Source organism: Hyperolius riggenbachi, chromosome 8 (genome assembly GCF_040937935.1).
Source record: "Hyperolius riggenbachi isolate aHypRig1 chromosome 8, aHypRig1.pri, whole genome shotgun sequence".
Lineage (NCBI taxonomy): Eukaryota > Metazoa > Chordata > Amphibia > Anura > Hyperoliidae > Hyperolius > Hyperolius riggenbachi.
The window spans coordinates 230831180-230855233 of record NC_090653.1 but is presented as its reverse complement, the minus strand read 5'-3'; the positions used below and the strand labels follow the sequence as shown (position 1 = coordinate 230855233).

At 44.0% G+C, this 24054-nt stretch overlaps 1 protein-coding gene across 2 annotated transcripts in view; it reads left to right on the top strand.

The window, feature by feature from the left end:
• The window catches only part of WNK3 (WNK lysine deficient protein kinase 3), a 217239-nt gene that overhangs the window by 176115 nt on the left and 17070 nt on the right, over positions 1-24054 (top strand). For both annotated transcript variants that reach the window (XM_068248302.1, XM_068248303.1), the window contains exons 18-21: positions 1153-1934; positions 11993-12086; positions 12635-12762; positions 16918-17405. In XM_068248302.1, the coding sequence (XP_068104403.1) occupies positions 1153-1934; positions 11993-12086; positions 12635-12762; positions 16918-17405 (1492 nt within the window). The remainder of the gene's footprint in view (positions 1-1152; positions 1935-11992; positions 12087-12634; positions 12763-16917; positions 17406-24054) is intronic.

Below are 24054 nucleotides of genomic sequence, written 5' to 3'. Positions count from 1 at the left end.
TATACTCTACATATGCACTCCCCACAGAGCTGCAGGGAATCCACTGAGAATGCTGAGCACATTGAACACAGAGGTGTTGTCTGTTTACAATCTCCTCATTCCCCTGCAGAGTACCTGCACATCATTCTTACATGCACCCACACTTACATTGCCTAGGGGCTGATAGATGTTCTTTGTTCCGGGCTGTACCTTTTACAAGTACTCTTACCAAGGACTAGTTTTAGTCTATGACTAAAGGGAATAAATGGCAGTCTACATATCCTTCTCACTTCAGTTGTCTTGTAAAATTCCTAAGCGTTGGCAGTTAGGAGACGAATTTCATGTTACATACTTTTAATCAACAAAATTGTAATATGCAAATTAGAGGAGTCGGAGTCGTGGAGTCGGAGTCGGTGGAATCCTAAACTGAGGAGTCGGAGTCAGAGTCGGTGGATTTTTGGACCGACTCCACAGCCCTGCAATCCGCCGGCATTTCCTGGAAGGGGCAGAGCTTTCAGCTTCAGCTCTGCCCCTCCTGACGTCTCTCCTCGCCCCTCTCTGTGAAGGAAGAGTGAGAGGGGCGGGTAGCTGCTGATTGTGAAATCCCTTATGCGGCCCAGCCTCATCCTGACTTTGCCTCCTGCGGCCTCCAGGTAAATTGAGTTTGAGACCCCTGCTTTAGACTGTAGATGACTTTTTTGCCAGACCTCAGCAAGTTCTAGAGAAAGTATCCTATACAACCAGTACATCAAAATATCAGAAAACTGACCGTCTTTATACAGTTTCAGCAAAACAAATTAAAAAGTGCTGTAAAGTCTGCCACATCCTTCAACATAAGAAATTGCAGAATTCTGCTGATATTTTTAAATTGTCATCTAAAACAATCAAACTAATGGAGTTGACAGCAGACTCTGTTGTTTTGCTTGCATCATCAGACTGCAAAGGGGCGGGGCTTGGATAGAACTGTCAGAAATCTGCAGCATTGGAAGTCTGTGTAGCTTACACTGATTGGTAGAGGGACTTTTTGTAGCTTTTTAATGATTTTGACTTTTGGTAGATTTAAAATAGTTTTATTCGACTTGGAAAACATTTGGGTCTGGAGTTGGGCTGAACGTTGTTTATGATGCTAGAAAAGGAGTCCTTTTTTAACATTTTTCTTTTCCTTCACAACAGAATCACATAGTGAGCCAACAAGCCACAGCCTGCCCGAGGAGCCTTCTAACTCTAGCTCCTCCCATCAGACAGAGCATCTAACTGGCCGCACTTCAGCCGATGGCCAGGTTCCTGTCACTGAAACGGAACCTCCCGTATCCACAGCTCATGCAACTACAGACAGTGGAAATGTTCTCTCTCCTGCAAACAGCGCTTCCTTGCCAGCCCTGCAGACCAAGACAGAGCATGATGCCCCTGATAATAATATTGTTTTGTTATCTGAAGGACAGCAGCCAGGGTTGCAACTGTGTAGTGATCAGGATGCACAGGCAACAAATACGACAGAGTCTGGTTCTGTGCCTTCCCAGACTGCTACAGGTGTATCCTTGGGGCTGACACTGTCAGACAATATAACATCTTCAGAGGGAGCCACATTTGCTCAGACACCAGTTTCAGAATCCTCACTGGTACACTCTGCTTCAGTCCAAGAGTCTGATACTGAAGGACCTCCTAAAAGAGACTTTGCAGACAACCGTATCAAAACCCTGGATGAGAAGCTGAGAACCTTATTGTATCAGGACAGCTCTGCTAGTTGCGTCGCTGACAGTCCAAAGGAAACGCAGAGTACGGAGTCTCCGCTTTCATCATCTGCTGAAGATACCCCGTCTGGTCCTGCCCCTGAAGACACAAATGTGAATGTTGGCAGCATTCAGGCCACACCAGAGGAGGCAGAACCGATTGATTCTTTGGAAGTTAAAGACCCTGAAGCTGCCATTCCGGTCCCTGATCAATTGACACCATCTGTAAGTAATGTATCTCTTCACGTTCGCGTTTAATATTATATGTGCACATGATGTGGAATTATTGAATTTTCACTCATGATTTCTAATTTAGTGCTATATCAATGAAATAAGTACTCCCTTTAATCACTTCAGGGACCATATGCTTACACCCCCAAAGTGACCAGGCTATGTTTTGCAATTTAGTACTCTGCAGCTTTAAAAGCTTGCTGCAGAGCCATACTACATAGCACACTAGTGATTCCCCCCCCCCCCCCTTTCCATGGATGTTTATATTTTTTATTATTTATATGTATGTGTGTGCATGTATATATGTATATATATGTGTATGTATATATATGTGTGTGTGTGTGTTTTTAATTTGTTTATTTTACTTGTTTTTGGTTGTTTTTTCTACCCCCCCCCCCCATCTCCCCCCAACAGCCAATCACAGCGATCAGCTCTCATAGACATCAGCCTATGAGAGCTGATCGCTCTCGTCTCTGAGCCGAGTGACAGGGCTGTCCCCAGTACAGCGCTGCTGTAGATCGCAGCGCTGTACAGTGTGGTTTCGCCGTCTAACATTCTCCAAACGGTGATCGCCGCTAGTAGACTGATGATGGAGCAGAGCTCCGTCACTCAAGCGGGGTTACGTGCGCAATCCTCTGCAAACCACTCCCCCAGGACTTAACGCCAATTGGCATTACGCGGTCCTAGGGCTGCCGTCTAGCGAGAGGGATATGGAGGCTGCCATATTTATTTCATTTTAATCAATACCAGTTGCCCGGTTATTCTGCTGATCCTCCCACTGAACAAGCATGCATCAGATCAGGCGTTTCTGACATTGTCAGATCTGACAAGATTAGCTGCATGCTTGTTTCTGGTGTTGTTCAGACACTACTGCAGCCAAATAGATCAGCAGGACTGCCAGGCAATTTATATTGTTTAAAAGGAAGTAAATATGGCAGCCTCCATATACTTCTCGCTTCAGGTTCCCTTTAACAAATGAAATGTTGCTAACAGTGCAGTTGATCCCCCGACCAACAATTCTGACCACAGTACAAAATGTCAATATTTCTTGCTGATTAAAGGACAATTGACCTGAGAGGAATATATATCTGCCATATGTATTTCCTTTTAAACAATGCCAGTTGCCTGGAAGTCCTGCTGATGTTTCAGACATCAGTAGTGTCTGAATTGCACACTTGAAACAAGCTTGCAGCAAATGCAGTCTCATACATCTGGTCTGCATGCTTGTTCAGGGTCTTTTGCTAAAGGTATTAGGGAAAGAGGACCAGCAGGACAGCCAGGAAATGTGCATTGTTTAAAAGAAAATTATTACTGCAGCCTCCATATACTGTTTGGGTCAGTTATCGTATAGGGTGGTAGTCCTACTCACCGCTTCAATGGCATATATGCAGTTTTCTGGTAACCGTTTGCAGTGAAAATCTCACCATAATACAACCCACACTTCCACTGTATTTTCCCAGTACTCTCTTCCAAGATGCCACCCTGACTTCTGCTTGTCTTTGCCATCACTATGGGGGACCAGATGGTTCACAAAGCCTTCAGCTTTCAGCGAGGAAAATCATGCAGGCTGCTGATTTGCTTCATGACACAATTTATACTCGCTAAATAAACATTTTAGGTAGTTGGCACAAAATAAAATGTGTATAACAGTAAATCCAATACAGGTTTGGCTTATTTTTTTTTTGGTTGTTTTTTCAGGGGTATAATTATTACACTAAAGCTTTTTCAGTACATATACTTTTCTTTCCCACTTGGCTATTAGTCAGTGTTTATTCCTGCATTGCGGGTCCTCATTATTATTTAATGGTACACACTAGTGTTGCTGTTCAGGTTCAGCTTAAGTGATATTAGGACCTGAATTGCATTTTTTCCGGTAGAGTAACCCACAATTAGCGGATATCGGCGTACAGTGATAATTTACACGCGCACTAACTGTATTTACACATATACACACAGTACAGTAATGTTTGTGTTTACTCATTTATAACCAAATGAGAAGAGTGAAAAATTACACCTTATAGGGGGCTTTGGTTTTCAGTGTTTTGGTTATTGATGATCCCAACACTGCGTTTTGGAGTAATGTTTTTGCCCTTAATACATTTTAGATATTTGTAATGGACCAGATATTGCACTTAAGTAACTGTTTGCTTTTAGAACTATTAAAATATTTTTACAATCAATGAGCCAAATATAGCAATCTACAAATCATTTTTCAAAGATTGCACCTTAGCATAGTCATATAGTTTTTATTGTTTTGTTTTAATACACTTAAAAAAAAAGTATGTGTGTGTGTGTGTGTGTGTGTGTGTGTGTGTGTGTGTGTGTGTGTGTGTGTGTGTGTGTGTGTGTATATATATATATATCAGAATGCAGTTTAGTGCTACGCCACTTTTCTTTTTTCTTTTATGTGCCTACTCCCTATGAGTATGATCAGTTAGTATAATAACTTTTTTCCATGAAGTTTGTCAGCCTGCACAATTTTTCCTCTCCCTTTTTTATTGGATAGTTAAAAGCAAATGAAGGCTGTATGTAACCTCTGGGCCCTGTGATGATGACAGGAGGAGTGAAAGTTAAGACATCATCTTGGAAAAGGGTATTGAGCAAGTACTGTGGATTGTGTTGCTGTGGTTGTTCAGAGAGACAAAAAGAGCACACTCTGTGAGATATGTATCTACTCCGGTGCAGGTTAACAGTGGAAAGGTCTCTTCTGATCGCAGAGGCTGGAAAGCCTGTACTGTAGATCCAGCAGTGAAGCTTTGTCCCTCTGTAGCCAGGGACTGGGCATCTTGACAGGTGGTGTAGCTTCCATGTTTGCCTTAGTTGGTAACTGCGGGTTCTTGCACTCATGAGCTGGCTTCAGTGAGAGTTGTTGTGATGTTTGTCAATTTTCAGGGCTATGCAGGGACAAATGCAAGTGAGGGTCTCTCACTGAAGCCAGCTTGGAGTATGATGACCTGCAGTTGCTAACTAAAGCAGACTTGGACACTACACCAGCTGCCAAGGCACCCGGTCCCCGGCTAGAGAGGGATAAAGCTTCACCACTGGATCTCCTGTACAGGCTTTCCAGCCTCTGAAACTAGGTGAAACCTTACCTTGGCCAACCTGCTCCGGAGTGGGTACATATCTCACAGTGTGCTCTTTTTGTAACTTTCAGCTGCTGTATAAAGCTGCACCACTGTCGCTACACAAAGATTTATTATTCAATCTGATCGCGCTTCTGTTTCAAAAGTGGAACTTATATTCAACTGTGGTTGATTCAGCTGCAAATTCTACCCAGATGAGTATACTTATGACATGTTATCTGCAAATTACTAGTGTGAGAAATATACTAGACTTCTGTATTGTGGCCAAAATTACTGGTTGGAGGAAGGAACTTGCCGTTTGCAACTTTTCTATTTTTATTCTGCTATGGTCTGACTGCTTATTTGCTGAGTGGTATTTTGGAAACTATGCAAATTGTTGGTTTGTAGCATTAATTTCTGCTCCTATAAGTAGCTGAAGTTCTATAAAAATCTACGTGTAGTAAGACTTTGGTTTTAATAGTTTGCAATGTCAAGGAATTTTTGATTTGGAGGCTAACAGATATGAGCCCTATAGCTTGGTTTTACTGTGCTGGAGATTTATAGCCTTTATTAGGGAGGCGTCTAGCCACCTCTTTTTTATTATCTCTGTCATGTTGCAGGGCTTTATTAGTTTACACTGTAACATTAGGGCCCTGTAATAAATTAATTTTTTTCCGGAGTTTTCTCACGGGAAATTGTTTTACACCTACCCTCCACACCCCCCCCCCCCCCCCACCACCACCACCACCACCACACCCACCCTCAAAATGGTTATTGAATTTTTTTTAAAATAGAAAGCATTGTTGTTTTCATATTGTAATACGTAACGGATTTTACATTGTTTTGCACCTTACTAATAAAATATCTTTACAGCTCACTACAGGAAAAATGTACTCAAATTAACGTAAAGGTGCACTACAGCGAAAAACTGTAAAATTTTAAATATGTGCAAACATATACAAATAAGTACATTTTTTCCAGAGTAAAATGAGCCATAAATTACTTTTCTCCTATGTTGCTGTCACTTACAGTAGGTAGTAGAAATCTGACAGAAGCGACAGGTTTTGGACTAGTCCATCTCTTCATAGGGGATTCTCAGCAAGGCTTTTATTCTTTATAAAGGTATTCCTGAAAAAAGGATTTAAACAATGATGCTGGCCAGCTTCCCTGCTCCCTACACAGTTTTTTGGCAGTTGGACAGAGCAACTGCCATTCACGAAGTGCTTTTGAAAATAAATATATCCCTGAGAATCCCCTATAAAGAGATGGACTAGTCCAAAACCTGTCACTTCTGTCAGATTTCTACTACCTACTGTAAGTGACAGCAACATAGGAGAAAGGTAATTTATGGCTCATTTTACTCTGGGAAGAAATGTACTTCTTATATGTATATGTTTGCACATATTTTAAATTTTACAGTTTTTCGCTGTAGTGCCCCTTTAAAGGAAACCCGAAGTGGCTAAAAAACTTTTAGCCATTTACTTACCTAGGCCACTTACTCACCTCTTAGGTAACATACTAAAGAGGAGGAAAGCCTCTGGATCTGCCTGATGCTGGGTACACATGATGCGATTTCCCGTTCATGTCCGATCAGTTCTCGATCGATAGAGCAATCGATTTTCTAATGCTAAGTGTGCAAAATCGACCATTCAATCGATCAAGAGCCGATCAGACATTTTGGAAATAATCAATCGATCCCGGGAAATCATATCGGGTGTACCCAGCATGAGGCTTCCTACCTTCTCCTGAACCCCACTGTGCCTGGCTGGGATCATCTTTTAGTTTGTGGCAATGCCTGTGCAGTAGCATGGAGCTACTCATCCACGGCTGTTCACTGTGCACATGCAGCTGTGCAGTGCCACTGCACTCGTACATGGCAGGGAGCAGTCATGGGAACATATACAACAAGCTCTTGTCTGATTCATTCAGAGGGTCTATGCGCAGCAACGGTGGGGTCGAAGAGGACACGGGAAGCCTCTGAATTATCCACAGGCTTCCCTCCACATAGGTTATCTAGGAATCTATTTTTTTTTCTTTGCTACCTTTAGTACTGATGCCTAGAGATGGACAATGGGAGGCTAATAATTCTGAATTGTATGCAGCTTGTAATTGGGACAGTCAGAATCAGTAGAGAATGCATTTGGTCAGCCCAATTTCATGCAGCATACAATATGCACTAAATTTGGACAGGAGATGGAATAATATGCATCTCATTGATCATCTTTGCTGATAAATCATTTTGTAATGTAAACCACTGCAATGACAAGGTTATATTCTATCACAGAGGTAAAATCACAAATGCAAGCAGGGCCTACTTTTAAGTTATTGTAATGCTCTAAACCTTTAAAGAGGATGCAAACTAAAAAAAGAATAAGTCTTTCACAGCCTTTTTACCATCAAGGAACCGTAACAATTATTATTGCATCTCAGGGCACCTATGTGTAAGCATTACCTGGGGAAAGGGGATTTAATTTGCTGGAGGCATGGTCCTTGTGGCTCTAGTTATTTTTTGTATTGCGATAGCTTTCTTGTTTAGGTATTCCATATTCCTGTCTTGCTCTCCGTTATAGTGATCCCTATTATAGTGGCCTGCGTTAAAGGGAACTGAGCACATGACATTGAACATCCCATAAGTGAGGTTCGCAAGTAACACTGTATGCCATTGTTTGGCCAGGGGTTATGGGGAGCATGATTGGTTACCTACATGTGGTGTTCCCTGTGAAAGTCACCCTCTCATCTGCAGCTGGCCGCACTTCAAAGAACCTGCCTCTGCAGCTCAGTCCTGGCCACAATGCATTCTGGGAAATGCATACTGCAATGCATTCCAGAAGCTGTAGTACATATATCTTCCCAGCAGGAGATGTACACACATTTACGGACTACAGGTCCCGACAAGCATTGCGGCCGGGAGTAAGGTCCACGCACAGATTCTTTGAAAGGCAGCCGGCTGCGGACGAGATGGCGACTTTCACATTGATGGGGAGCTACACTAGCAGCCCCCCTTTAGGTAACCAATGGTTCTTCCCCTAACCCCAGCACACAAACACCATACAGTGTTACAAACCTCCCTTATGGGGTGGTTTTCATTTGCCTTTAAAGTCCTTTTTATTATAGCTCCCACAATTATAAGTTTTCCATACAATAGCACATTGACCTATTCCACTGAAAATGCCAATTATTACACTGCCGCTTTATCATTGTGCTTCTTATTACTGTGCCCCTTCTTGTACTGACCCAATCTTCGCCTCAACACACAGTGCACACGATTTTAGTGCCCTTTATTGAAATGCAGCCACTTCACCTTGCAAAGATTGAATGATGGTTGGTTATCTTTACCTGCCTGACTTCTTTCTCTTTTACCCACAGTACATACCCCCATCCTCAGTTCTTGACAACTTCTTGTTCCTCATTCCTTCACCAAAGCACAATGGTCTTATGTCATGTGATACTACAGTCACATGACCATTGTGGCAGTACTGAACAATTAAGGAAGCTGAAACTTGGGACAGGCAAGCCATGTGTGAGGAAGACCGGAGCCACATTTGAAACCTTTTTACCCCACTAGCTGAGCCAACGCCCCTCCTGAGTCCCTTAATAACTGGAGAGAAAAACACCAGAGAAACCCCTATAGGGTCCTCAAGGATTCTCTGGTTGAGAAAGCCTGCTATCACCACCAGAGCCTTCATTGTCTTACAATGAATATTCTGCTGACATGTTCAGGTTATTGCAGGATAATTGTTACTAGGGAAGGAGAAGGTGTCTGCTGGTTGCAGAAGTGATCTCTGTTGGGTAAGTATTTCACCTTGCAAAGTGAGTCAAACATTACCTTCTCCAGTAATAATTAAAATATAAACCCCTAATTTGAACCTGGATTTGAGGAATTTAACAAATCATATGCATACACCCACAGTCAAACACCAGTAGAAAATATAATTGCTATGGGTTTCAAAATTGCTTTCCAAAAAACATGTCATCTGATTTAAACTTTGCAATCATTTTTTTAACGTCATTTTCCTTCGTAGATCTCCATTATCCATCATCCAGCTGCAGTCGCTTGGTCTGCTGTCACGCTGACAGCAGAGCTTCCATATCTCATGTCATTGGCTCCTGACCCAGTGATTTCTGTGCGCCAATCATAGTAATTACAATACAAAATAGGGAAAAGGACCGCTCTGGTCCTTAAAGGATACCAGAGCTGAAACGAGTAGGAAAACGCATGTCGGCAGGCATGTATAGTAAACTGTCCTGACGCCTACTCCTCCCCCCGCTCTCCTCTGTCCCCTCTTTTGATACATAAATGTCTCCAGCAGGCTCGGCCTAGTTAGGCATTAGTGTGCTGGCCTGGCTGCGCCCGTCCTACATCCCACAGCCGGGAGCGCTCTGTACATGTGCACGGCACAGTTTTGACATCATGCGCAGAGCACTCCAGCTACAGGTGTGCGATGCAGGGCCAGCCCCTACACACTAATGGCCAACCCAAAAGAGGCTGCTGGGGGGCATTTAGGTATCAAAGGAGGGGGACAGAGGAGAACGAGGGGAGAGGTGGGCACCAGGACAGCTTACCGTACATGCCTGCTCCCCCTGTTTTACCTACTCTCTTCAGCTCTGGTATCCAAAGAAACTTTCAGCTGCACAATATGGTTGTAGCATGCACACATGTGAATAAGCAGTGATTCACTTTTATAAAATCTACTCTGTTTCCATCTAACCATACCTCCGTTTCCCTTTATGATAGAAAACGAGTGTCAGGGATTAAACGTTAGCCAGTTCTGCAATGTGTTAAAGTTCAATCTCTTTTCTGAGTAACTGTGGGGCCAGAGAGCAGGAGAGAGAAAAGGAAGTAGAAGGAACATTTTAAATACATCGTCTTTCTTTGTTTTTGCTACACTTTGCTCTGATTTTTCTCCCTTTTTGTTCACCCTTCTTTATCAGTTTCCTTTTGAGTTATGTTGTGCCTTCAAACCACATATATTTATCTTATTATGCCTCATATTGAGATCACTTTTAATTAGTAGTTTAAATTGCACCTATCATGAGGGAAGTATGTAAGCAGCCATCGCTATCCTCTCTAAAAATTGCTGGTAATCCTTTCTAGTCCCTCACTTGGACCAAACATATAAGTAAAGTTCTTTAAAGTGAATGGGAACCGCATTTAAAAAAATTAGACATACTTACCAATGGAGAGGGAAGGCTTTGGGTCCTATAGAGCCTTCCCGCTCCTCTCCTGGTCCCCTCGTTCCAGTGCTGGCTTGCCCGGTAGCAGTATTTGACTAATTTAGTCAAATACTGCTTTACCCGGCCGAAGGAGGCTTCAGAAGTCTTCAGGGAGCCCGAGTGCTCCTGAAGAAGGGCGGCCCTGTACTGCACCTGCGCGAGCACGCTTTCTTGCACGCTCACGCCTGTGCAGTATGGATCCGCACGTCTTCGAGAGGACATGGCTCCCGAAGACTTCCAAATACCCTTTCGGTGGGGGATTGAAACGGGGGGGGGGGGGAGCCAGCACAGGATAGAGAGCACCGAGAGAGGAGACGGAAGGCTCTATACGACCCAGAGCCTTCCCTCTCCTTAGGTAAATATTTGCTTCATTTTTTTTTTAACTGCGGTTCCCATTCACTTTAATGTAAACCTGTACTAAGAGGAATACGGAGGCTGCCATATTTATATCCTTTTAAACAATACCAGTTGCCTTGTGTCCTGCTGATCTTTCATGCATCAGTAGTTTCAGAATCACACGCCTGAAACAATCATGCGGCAAATGCAGTCAAACTTAAAGAAAACCAGTAATGAAAAAAACAAAACCCTCTGGGGGATACTTGCCTCAGAAGGGGGAAGCCTCTGGATCCTAATGAGGCTTCCCCCATCCTCTTCCATCCCACGGTGGCAGCTCTAGAAGTCCCCGAACAGCGGGCATGTAAATATCTATCTTCTTCTCTGCCACTAGCGCAGGTGCAGTAGCGGCTCTCCAATCGAGCTCAGTCCGCGTCACCTGCGCAGTAGAGCGGACCCAATTGGGTTTGGCTATTTCCGCCTGAGCCTTTCAGGAAGACGCTACTGCGCCTGCACTGGAGTCAGGGAATGTAAATACTGCAGGTGCTACTGAATCCCATGTCAGCTGTGGTTTTGGGCAAGCCAGCGCTGCCACCGTGGGATGGAGGACGGTAGAAGCCTCAAAAGGATCCAGAGACTTCCCCCTCCTAAGGTAAGTACCCTCCAGGGGACGTTGATTGCATTACAGTGTCTTTTTAAGTCAAATATCTGATCTGCATTTGTTCAGGGTCTATAACTAAAAGTATTTAGGGGATCAGTAGGAGAGCCAGGCAATTTGCATTGTTTAAAAGGAAATAAATATGGCAGCCACCACATCGCTCTTTGGTCAATTTTTCTAACATTTTGTTTCTGCATACTTGCTCCAAGTGAGTGCCTCAGAATATTGGGCCATCAGTGGTGCAGATCAACAACATTGCTGGCTGTGGTTTTACATGGGCACGGCATTAAGTGTAAACAAGCACTTATAGCTAAAGGATAAGCATTAAAGTATGAGTAGAAGCATTTCAGCTAGTCAGCAACGGCCCTGCTCATAGCTCTGTCATGAAAGATAAATCTTACCCTTTGATTCAGATATTTAGTTTTACAAACAGAAATGTTTTTCCCCCTCTGATTTATGGTATTTACAGTGAGTACAGGCTGAGGTGAAAATTATGCCTCTAGTCAATCAGGTCCATAGTGATCATGTATCACTAAGGTGTGGGCGTACTGGGTAATGTAGAATGACTCAGAATAGCCATATTGGTGTTTAGCAGTAGCGGTTTACATGCTTCCTCACGTGGAAGGAGCCTGTTGAACACACACAACGTTTTATAAAGCTGTCAGAAATCTCACAGGTTGCCTCTCATACTGCTCACAAACACGTTACAGTACCAGCAGGACGCTCACATCATGTTATGCTTTTTTTTTTCCCCCCTTCCCTTTCTTTTATTTCACCCTTCCCAGGAAAGCTCTGAAGAGGCCTGGCACCCTGGGAGTTCTTCTCACGCCTGTACCAAGCGCTCTATGAGCACAGGAGCCGCGCATCTACAGACAGGAGGTGGATATTTTGGCCTAAGCTTTACTTGTCCTAGTCTCAAAAACCCCATTAGCAAGAAACCGTGGGCTCGCAAATTAAAAAGCTGGGCATGCAGATTGCGGCATTCCAACAGCTTATTCAAGAGGTCAAGAGTCCGTCAAGGTAGTGTTGCTTACAGTTAGGCCCGTACCCATAGGAAACATCCCTTTTGGTTATTTCCGTACGTATATATTTCTTTTTAGTGAGTTACCTTTTTATTTTAGTTTTTTTACTCATCCTCAGAAATGTTCCCTCACGTTTCTTGTTCCCTCACTTTTTGCCTTTTTTTATCTTTGTGTTTGTCTAGCTTGTGTCTCAAAGGACACTATTGTTCGAGCCCTGGGCTTTCATTGCTTCTTGTCTTACATGTGTTTTCACTAGTTTTGGCCTGAGCATGGCACTGTGTACCTTCCCTGGAAGCCGCACTCGCCGTTCTGTTCCGCTGCCGTATTCCCCTTCACTTTTATGGGAGGATATTTATCTCGCAATGGTTGTAGAGCAGTGTGACTTAATGTTTGATTTTCTCTTAGCTGAAGATGATGGCTCAAGACGGGAAGTGTGTGATGCCACACAAAGGGTGGTGGAGGCACTGGCTGAATGTGCCTTGTCAGAAGGGACGACCTCCGGAACCAGTGCCTTTAAACGTGGACGGTTTCAGGTGTGTATTTCAGTAGCTTTAGGTTGTGTGTGAAAGAGATATCTAAATTCTCAGTGAAAAAGGAAAAACTCTTCCAGGACAGCTATATACATTGCTGTGATTTTACCAAATATCATTGCAGAAATGTTCTGGTAGCAACTCTTTTTATGTGTTTGTATTAACCCTTCCCAATCCAATGTCCGACTACGTCCAACATTAGCCTTTTTCCTCTGTAGATCCCGTGTTGGACATGGTCCAACATAGGAAAACTCTGCCACTAGATGGCCCTGTTGCAGATAAAATTCAGCACATCATCCTAACAACTTAATACAAATATTACAGGGGCTAATTTGGGGCGCCATTGCCGGATTTGATCTGGCACAGCGTCCTCCCTATGTGGATCAAGATCACCACCCACAACTGCGTGATAATGTTACACTGACAAACATGCAAGGGGGTGGAACTAAAGCATGCGAGCTAGTGTTGGTCCTGCCCCCTCCCCCGATGTTGGGTCATCTCCTCACTTTATAAGTATAAAAAAAGTAACAGAGAGACACTGGTGGTGTAGTACCTACTTAAGAGAAAGTATTTTGTGGAGAAAGTATAATACTCTGAAGAGCAGGCTGTCTAAGGGACAACCAACCAAACTCACAGGTATGGAATATAATCTCATCCAGTCAGGCAACCCAGCTGTCGCACAGTAAAAACCCAACCCCAGTACTGAGTAGAGTAAAGCTGTGTACTGAAAACAGAGGTGCTAAACAAAACATTGCTAATCGGTTAAAAAGGGAGAGGGGGAGAGTGGTGCACATTGCTTATAAGAGCTGTCGGACAAAAACATACCTCCCAACTTTTTGAGATGAGAAAGAGGGACACTTAAGCCACGCCCCTGCCACACCCCTGATCACGCCCAGCCACACCCCTAGTCACACGTACCATAAAGATTTCATAAGAAAAATATGTTTTATAATTCAAATCACACTGGTCCTTTCTATCCTGGTTCATTTTCCTTCATATTAACATTTTGAAAATAAGTAATATATCAATTGTAAGGATGGGAATAACATTTAGAGTCAATTAAACACATTTTACAGTAGATAAATACATATATTTACATAGAAAGAGGGACAAATGAGGAGCAAAAAGGGACAGAGGGACAGGGCTCCCAAAGAGGGACTGTCCCTCCGAAAAAGGGACAGTTGGGAGCTATGCAAAAAGAGGGTAAGGGAGGACATTCATGTTCTGATGCGTCTATCCAGCCGGAGGGCAAGAGAATGTGGTGTGAGGTCTTCTGAAGAAACCTCGATACTGAATCAAAGGGACCCTAAAGAAAGGTCTTGGCTTGGGCAGAATTACAAAAGTCAAACAACTCCATCCAGCATTACAAGTATGCATCAAACCTCCCTCCCTTTTTGAATAAACAGCATTAGTTAACAAATGTATACCTCTCACCATGCCACTTACTCTATCCTGGCCTCTGAATTTACTGGAGTAAAAAAAAAAAAAAAAGTTACAAATAAGGAAAGAAAATGTTCATTGAAAGTGATAGAGGCTGTCTGTCTGGCTGTCTGTTTTATACTCAACACTACCACCTAGTGGCCGGAGGGAGTAGTAGCACTCTATGTATATATCAGAATTGAGCAAAATACTATGCTGAAATGTGATGAATTGTTTGTTCTTAACCTAAATATATTTTGAGTGGGGATAATTGATTGTTTTTATGGTCAGGCTACAGTCAACCCATATATATATGTGCTAGGGATGATCTAAAAAAAATGCCGATTTTCAACATAGACGCAGTATTGAAGATAGCATATAATTTGGGATTGCATAGCTCCTAACTGCCCCTCTTTTGGAACCCTGTCCCTTTCTCCCTCTTTCTTCCTCATTTGTCCCTCTTTCAGCACCAATGTACAGATCTATGTAAATATATGTATTTTCCTGCTGAAAAAGTGTTCAATTGACTCTTAACTTTACACCCCTCCTTTAAATGTATATGTTAATATGCAGAAACATGATCCAAGATATAAAGGAACAATGTAGTTTGAATTATAAAATATATTTTTCTTATGAAATCTTTATGGTATGTGTGACTTGGGGTGTCGGGCATGATTAGGGATGTGGCAGGAAGGTAGCGTAATTGTCCCTCTTTCTAATCTCAAAAAGTTCGGAGGTATGGGAACTGGACCAGTTAATATCGGCAACAAGTACATGGGGTTGGCTCAGTTACAAGCTGCATGTTGTTTGCCCCAAAAAATATGCGTGAACTCAGAACATTAAATGTTCAATGCTAATGTTCTACCTTTACTGCTGAGAAAAATGACTGTAGACATAATGCTTGTACAATTTCAATAAATAAATTGCCTACCCAGACTGGAAAAACATAACCAACTAAATTGGAAAGGTTATTTTTTTACCCCTTAATATTGAATTACTGTTTTTTATTCCACTGATCCTGTGCCTTTAACTTTTAATTAAATGTTAAATAAACTACTGAACCACGCGGATATGACTGTCTGTTTGCCCCCCAAAGGACCCTTAAGATATCCAGGTATAACTCTTACTCAAACTGGAGAAAAACAGAGATGTGTATTCTGACCAGGTTCGCCTGGATATATAATGGCTGCCTAAATGTCTATCAACTCATTTAAAATGGCATTGCATTTGCTGAAAGCATCTGTCTGCCAGAATATGCAGGGTCTAAAGGTGGCCACACACGTTACCGTAACATAATCTAATTTTATGGCAATTCAATGAAAACAATCGGATTTTCCAAAAATGCAAAAGCTTTTTTTTTTTTAATTCGAGCAAGAAATCGAATCTGATTTCCCGTATTTATTTGATAAGTCTATTGTGATTACTGGATTTTTCTGATCAATTCTTTTGAAAATTGAACGGTGTGTGGTAGATTGTTAATTTCCTTATTTATACTTCCAAGCAATTTTCTCAGTTTTCAATCATTTTTTTCATAATTGGGTAAAATTTGACCACACGTGTGTGTGTGTGTGTGTGTGTGTGTGTGTGTGTGTGTGTGTGTGTGTGTGTGTGTGTGTACCTTCGTACAGAGACGTGTGTGTGTGTGTGTGTGTGTGTCTTTGGTCAGATATTTTAAATGTTACAAACAGTCAGAAAAATTGATTGCAATTCTTGAATTTAAAAGATATTTGAAAAATTGTATGGTGTGTGGCCACTTCATAACTAACTTACTGCTGTTCCCTGCAGGGGTTAGCCCACACAAAATCCATTGCATCTCAACAGGGGCGCAGCGTGTAGGCCTCCTATGTCCCCAGGAAGTGGGGAACAGCACTGACACCACCAGGGACGGATCTAGGGGGGGGGCAAGCAGGTCTCTTGCCCCAGGCACAGTTTGTTGAATTCTTAAAAAGGCGGCAAAATTTGGATGAAGAATGGCACTTTAGGCGCCAAAACCTGACCTTGCCCCAGGCGCAACTTGGGGCAACTTGTTCTAGATCCGTCCCTGGACACCACCAAAGCATGTCCACTGCTCAGGAATACCATGGCTGCCCCCAAGGGAGGCTGGCAGAGAACCACAGAGAGTCCACCCCCAGACTTGGCTAAGGCCCAGGGGGACCATCTATGTTCCCCCATAACACTCACACTTGTAAACAACGGTTGTTTTCTCCAGTCTGCCTAACTAGGGGTAAGCTAGAAGATGGACAGGAATTGTGGCTTTTGATAGCTGTGTGCAGGGCAGTGATGTTGAAAGCTCCACCTCATGTCTAGCTTCTTTAGGCAGACATGAGGCGGCATCACTATTGTTTACAGTTGCAGAAGTGGAGCAGTTGCTCAGGGCGACCTCTCAGAATCCTTGATCTGGACATTTGCTCTATTTTTGTACCAGTTCTGCTTTGGATTTCCATGTGCTAGTTTTGCAATATCCACCTCGGTGAACAGACTCATTTGCCATTTTAAATATTAACATTATTGCCTCTTGCCGAACGTATTCTCTTTCTTCTCCTCCCTCCCCACCCCCTTCAAGAAAATGTATTTTGTAGATAATACCTTCTGCAGTGCCCTTGCTGTTAGACTTCCCTGGTCATCACCTTAGCCACTGAAGTCTTGAGCTACTGTTCCCTCTTGTGCTGAAGAAGTGCATGGATTTGAAATGAAAAGTGGTGCCAGCCATCATGCACCTCATTTTTCTTACTCTTTCAGGTTGTTACTGTCCCACAGCAAGAGCAGCCGTCTACTAATGAAGCTACCAATGGCCCTCAGACATCTCAGCGATCAGACAAGCCAAACTCTCTTGAAGAAACAGGGTCTGCTGGTACCAAAGCGGAGGAGACTCCACAGGCAGCTAGCACAGCATTCGAGTCAGATATATCTTCTTTAACCCCTGACCAGGAGCTAGAGGAAAATGTTGCCACTGGAAGCAGTGCACAGTCTAAGCCAAGCCTGTGGATGAAAGAAAAAGCTATTAACTTAGAAAATCAGCCAAGTAGTGATTCTGAGGTGTCTGCAGCCCCCAGCAGAGTCCAGGAACTCAAAGTACAAGAAGTGGAGCAGAACTTCCAGGGAGAAAAGGCAATATCCCAAAAGTCGAGTGCCCTGCTGCACTCCCCATCCTCCCCCATGAGCAGCGACGACGAGTCAGAACTAGAAGATGAGGAGTTAAAGGTGGAACTGCAGAAACTCCGGCAGAAGTTAGTACTATTTTCCTATATTTATAATTGGTTCTTGCAGGTTTTGAAAAATTGGTGATGTCTTCCAGCAAACCCAAAGTCAAAATGCAAAGTCTTAAGCCCTATTTCCACCCATGCAGCTGCGAAGCTGCAGCCCAATTGCTATATAGGGATTCGGACGCATGCCATGGAAAACTGCACCATGCTGTCCAGAATAGCAGCAGCATGTGATTTGAGCGGCAAGCTATTGACGGAATAGGCAGTGTTTCCCTGTGCGACTCTGATGCAGGGAAACGCTGCATATCCTGCACTAGACGAATTGTGCCTTTCATCTTCTGCCTTCTTACACTGCAGCAACACCAGCAACATGAAAATATTAGAAAAAAGTACCCCAGCCCAGTGTTTCACATTGTGGGATTGTAACTTAAAGGAATTTACATATTGATATTAATCTTACCTTTTTCTTCCCTTCAGTTTTCTTCCTCCATGTATTTTATTTTAAAGGCTGCATTTTTTAATTTGCCTTGTGAATGATACACGGTCTTCCCTCCTGTCTTGTGGGGGGTCTTTTGGGTCCTTTCGAAAGTTGCACTAGGGTTCTATCGAGTCAAGGAAATGCAATTTTGAGGCAAACCGTTTAATTTCTCAATTACATTGACTTTGACATGGTATCTCACTGCACCATCAGCACTTGTCTCCATGAAATTTGAATCAACTTGGAATGTAGTCTTTCCCATTTTTTTTAAGTTTCAATGTATACAAAAGTGGTCCCAAAATGCTCACGTTGCTGCTATTGAGAGAACATGCAAATGGCTCCATCTATGATCCTTAGGCAGTATCTGTGTACAGGGGCGTAACTGGGCCCCCCTGCAGAATTTCAGAGCTTACCCCCCCCCCCCGGGCCGTTTTGAGGGGCTGGAGGGGTCGCAGGGGGAAAGCCGTGGCCACAGTCGGCGGGGAGGGGGTACGTTCCCCCCTCCCTTACCTCAGGGCGCTCCCCTCCAGCTTAAAGTTGTACCGGAAGTCGCGTCAGAGGCTAGCGAGAGGAACGCAGGCTGGAGCGCATGGAAGGTATGTATCTGTTTGCGGCCGGCCGCTGTTCGCCGCTGCCCACGGACACTTCTTTAAGCTGGAGGGGGGAGCGCAGAGGGGAGAGCCCCGAGGTGGGGGGGAATGTCCCCCCTCCCCGCCGACGGTGGCCACTGCTTTCCCCTCATGCTGCGACCCCTCCAGCCCCCCAAAACGGCCCGAGCGGGAACCAGGGGGGGGGGGGGGGGCCCGGGCCTCCCCACGGGAGCAGGGGCTGCAGGCCCTATTGTTACGCCAGTGTCTGTGTACAACAAGGGGGGTTTTATACCTTGTCGGGGGGGCAAGAGGACAGATTTATTCTTGAACACACACAATAAATAAAAAAACTATTTAAATATTTGGGTTGATTCATTAAAGAGCACTGCTATAGCAACGCGAGTTAAAAAGCAATATGCACACGCTACACACGGTCATGCTGCGTAGTGTGCGTTCCTAAGTAACAAGCACGCTTGTCTAAATTACGTAAGCTCCTATAACTGCCGCACACTGTGAAGTAGCGCAAACGGGATACCTCGCTTGCGCAGCCGCTACAACATTAATTCATGTAGTAGCAGCCGCGCTAGTAAAGTATCGTGGTCGCGCTACTTCACAGCACGCGACAATTAAAGGAGCCCACGTAACTTAGACGAGCGCTGGTTACTTAAGAACAAGCGCTACCCTGCACTAGTGTGTGCATGTTGCTTTATAACTAATGAATCAACCCCATTGTCATGTCAACACATTCTAGAATTAGAACTTTCCAAACCTCTGAAAATGCCATCATGAATTTCTCATAGTTGACTGTTTTTCCTTTTTCCACGTACAACAATCTACATTTACAGAAAGTCCACATTTGCCAACCCTTATGGTTTGGATCTTGTGAGGTCTTTTGAGTGTGATTGTTTTGGGGGTGTCTGCTTTTCTTAGTGAAGGCTCTATCTGTACTGCATTCTACTGCCAATTGATTTCAATTTTTTGCATTTATAATGTAGCTGCCTGGAAACTATTTGCATTGGTTTTTAATGAACTCTAACTAGGGCTTATTTTTGGAGTAGGGCTTTTATTTTGAGCATCCTCAGAAATCCTGAAATATCATGCTAGGTCTTATTTTCGGGGCTTGTTGATTGGTGCATGTGGCCATGCTCCTGTCCATGAGAACAGAGGCGCCAAAAGGATAAAAGGAAGCTAAATAAGCTTAAAAACCAAATTCTTGGTAAATAGAGGAGGTAGTGGTGGACTTGCCTCCTCCAAGTAGACACACAACGACTGTAGTAAAGACAGTCAATATATTTTATTTATGAACTCCAAATATGCACCTCCTCTATTTACCAAGAATTTGGTTTTTAAGCTCATTTAGCTTCCTTTTATCCTTTTGGCGCCTCTGTTCTCCTGCATAATATTGAGTCCACTATGGGTTGGAGGGTTGAACCCCCTTTTTTCTCATCTACAGAGAGCGACTTCTTATTCCTGAGTGGGGTCAGGAAAATCTCCCCACCTGCCTTTACAGTGGTTGCCTAATGGTAACCCTGGTTTGTGAGTATTAATATTTACTCTATCTACTAACCATTTACCAGTACATATTACACTATTGGGGCTCTTGGTGTTCCTTGTTTTTATCTCGTTGCATGCTCCTGTCCATGAACAAGTGTGGCTGCATTGCGCAGGACAGCTGCGCAGTAACATAGAGCCGCTCAAGATTGGGTTTTCCCACCTAGCCCGGAGCTACTCTGTGCTACTGCCCAGTTTCTGGGCGTCCTGCAGAGTGCAGACACGGTTGTTTCACAGATTGGGTAGTGCAGCCACAATCTCCTTAAGTAGTAGACAGGTGTCCCCCGAAATGCAGCCTTTACTCACCTCCCAGGCTTCAGCAATGAGCAGCACTAGCCCCCCTCCGTTCTGACCGGCATCATCACTCGCACTGTTGTTAAGTTCCAGGTCTGCGACCCGACACTCAAAGCAGAGCGATTGGGGATGCTGGCCAGAGCGGAGTGGAGAGACGGTGAGTCACCGTCCTTCTCCCCCCCCCCCCCCCCCCCCAGACCGCCACTGCCAATAGTGATCACTGCGATCCGCCAGCACTCGTAGTGATCAGGAGCCAATCACAATGGCTCCTGTTTACTGAGGGGAGATGTCAGCTGTCAAATGACAGCTTAATCTCCCCTCTCGGGTGTGCACGGCGTCGGGAGCGGAAATGGCAGGTGGCATAAATCCTACGCCACATCAGGCTTAGACAGCCACAAGTGCGGCGTAGGATTTAATACACGTGGTCTACAAAAGGTTAATGAGAGCAGCCTGCTGAGGTAGTAAGGCTGTAGTACAGACATGGAGGCATTGATGCACTGCAAGGACACTCTAAAAGTCATTGTAGTGAAAGAAATACACTGGTAAATGTACAGCAAAGTCTGCTCTGACACATCGGTGCCAATCCTCCTCAGGCCTCCAAACCCAGTGCACTTACAAAACAAAGGAAGCGGCACACAAATGGGGGGTGGGGGGTGGGAAGAGACTAGGGTTAGGTATTATAGATATAATCATATATCTGTAAATATTTCCAATATTTTACAATATGAATGAAGTAGTAGAATATCTGTAAGTGTACCCATATTCTACTACAGGCTATTTCTTGTGGCATTACCAGAAATGTATGCCTTCATCCGGTGTAAGTATAACATTTTGAAAAACTAAAAAAAAATATTTAAATTAAGATGGCTGTGGCGCTTTGTAGCAGTAATAGTGTGGGCTGCAGAGAAAGCTATGGGGTTTGCTCAAAACCTCATCGATTTGGGAACATAAATATTAATTGCCTCACTGCGCCTCAATGATAATACATCCAATGCTTCAATAAAAGATTTTTATTAAAAGTTAATTAAGATAATAATAGATAACATAGAAATGTCTCCCAAGCTGTTACTGAGATCAGCTGACCTCACCACACTGCATACCTTCATGCACACTGCTCTATTCACAACCTGAAGTGGTTAATTCCCCCCACGAAAAGCCAGCTACTGCCGCCCGTGATCGTGTAGGGAGATTGTACCCCAGATGTGTTTAGAAACAGGCTGCAAGATCGTCCTTTGGGTGTGGCAGTGTGGTTTACACCCCAAAAAATTGGTACACCCCAAATGGTTAAAAAACATATAAATATAAAATATAGAAAAAATTCCGTTGATCTCTCGTGTTGTATTTCATAGCATTCATATGCTCCGTGTATAGCGTGTTATTGTGTATAATCAAATTGATTTAGATTGTCGGTCAAGTTCATAGCAGTCTTACTGCTCCGCATATGGCGTGTAGCTGATAGACTCACGTAACCTTCACTTAGCGGCTGGGAGGTTCAAGACTGGCAGCTAGACTGTGTTAGTCTTCTTCAGCAGCTCGACAAGTTTCCTTGTCCCGGCCGAGGACAACAAAAGCTCGGAGCCGCTTGTTGCTTCAAGATGGTACTCTCCGTGGATCGGAAGTTTCAGGTGACGTCACCACTCTGTCTCCACCAATCGGGGCCTACGCTGCCAATTTTTTGGGGTGTAAACCACGCTGCCACACCCAAAGGACGATCTTGCAGCCTGTTTCTAAACACATCTGGGGTACAATCTCCCTACACGATCACGGGCGGCAGTAGCTGGCTTTTCGTGGGGGGAATTAACCAATTCAGGTTGTGAATGGAGCAGTGTGCATGAAGGTATGCAGTGTGGTGAGGTCAGCTGATCTCAGTAACAGCTTAGGAGACATTTCTATGTTATCTATTATTATCTTAATTAACTTTTAATAAAAATCTTTTATTGAAGTATTGAAGCATTGGATGTATTATCATTGAGGCGCAGTGAGGCAATTAATATTTATAAAAAAAAAAATATTGAATCTGCAGTTTGTAGAAAACATTTCTTGACACTTTAAGGTTCCACAAGGTAAGTGATGTGTAAATTGTTGTCCAGCAGGCATGGTCAGCCAATAGACATGGGAGAGTGTCTGATAAATGATCCTTTCTAAATAGCTGTAAATCAGATTAGGAGGTGACCTTATGACTGTAGCATTGGTAATACCCTACAGGATCTGTCTGTCTTTTCCTCTGCATAAGCCCAGTGAGGACTGTAGATGCTGTCTGCACTATGGCAGCAAAGGGTGCAAACTAAAATATATCAAAAAGAGATTATAATTATTTTGCTTTAGGCAAAATGTTAATAAAATGGGAAATTGTGTTCTGATAAGACTTTGTGTTGAGTGAACTTTGTTCTGATCCCAACTTTATCTTTTAGCTGAAATCGTTAGCAAATGCTGGCTTGGTGATCCAGTGCACCTTTGGCCAGTATGTATATTATGTAGGCAAGCGGCAGCTCTGCACTGATATAGTAGACAGGGCCGGATTTGTGGGAAGGCACTATAGGCCCGTGCCTAGGGTGGAGCCATGGAAGGGGCGGGCTAACAAACAGTCAATCTGCTAAACAATGTCCCGTCTCCCAACAGGAAGTGGGCTACCGTCCACACCGTTCCCCACAATGATTTATTGCCACAAAGTTTGCAGCCACCCCGACCTACCCCTGTGTCGCTCTGCACAAAGCATGTATTTATAGCTGCTCTCCGGTGCACCGATCATGTGTGGTGTCTCTGTTGTCTCCGGGGGCATCCATCGTCTAGAATCACATTTCGCTCCCCGCCCCTTTCAAATTTCTACTTTCAGTGCTGAGTAGTAGCTCGCATGTGCCCATTGATGCACTGCTCAAAGAGGAAGGAAGGCTGTCACATTTTGCTGCCCTTCTGCCTCGTGGTTCACTCGTGCTGCAGTAGCTTCGAGGTCTGACACTTCCTATAGCAGTGTGCTCTTCTCTTCCCACACCTCGTATAACACACTCACGGAGAGAAGATAATAGCTGCAACTGCAAGATCACTCATCGGAATGTGTTGTGGGGGGATGGGAGCCGGACCACTGTGCAGAGATTTAGCCTAATGCAGGCAGCCCAGTCCTCAGCTTCTCACTGTTCTTGTTCCTGGAACCACCAAATACGGTACTCATCCATCCTTCATCAGTTTGTCCTTTGTTTATTTGAAGTGTACAGAATTGTGAAACATTTACTAGTGTGAACCAGGGTCGAACTGGGCCACAGTAGTACAGTTTTTTCCCTCGGTGGGTCCCGCCTCCAGGTCTTGGATGAACCCCCCCTCCTTGTCTGACAGAGCTCCAATTGCTGCCTGCAGCACAAAAATTATCTTCTCAGTGCTGTAAGCACTCATGCTGAGAGCAGTGACGTAGCTAAGGAGCTGTAGGCCTCGATGCAAATTTTACAATGGGGCCCCCCAAGCACTCTATACATAACAAGTGATACGACGCACCAAAACCTGCCAATGGCAACAACCGTGTCAGAGGTGCAAGTAGGGGATGGGGAACAGCTTGTTAATGATTATCACTGTTCAAAGTATCTATAGAAGTGATTATTATGAGCACAGGACCAATAGAGAGGTAATACTGTAGTTGAGTTAGGGCCCTTTGGCCCAAGGGCCCCGACTTGCAACCTCTGTGGTCGCAACCTCTGCAAAGTAGGACATTACTTTATATTGAAGGAGGGGAGGGGGCTGCCCAGCAAAGTTTTGCTGGGCAGCAGTGTCTCTG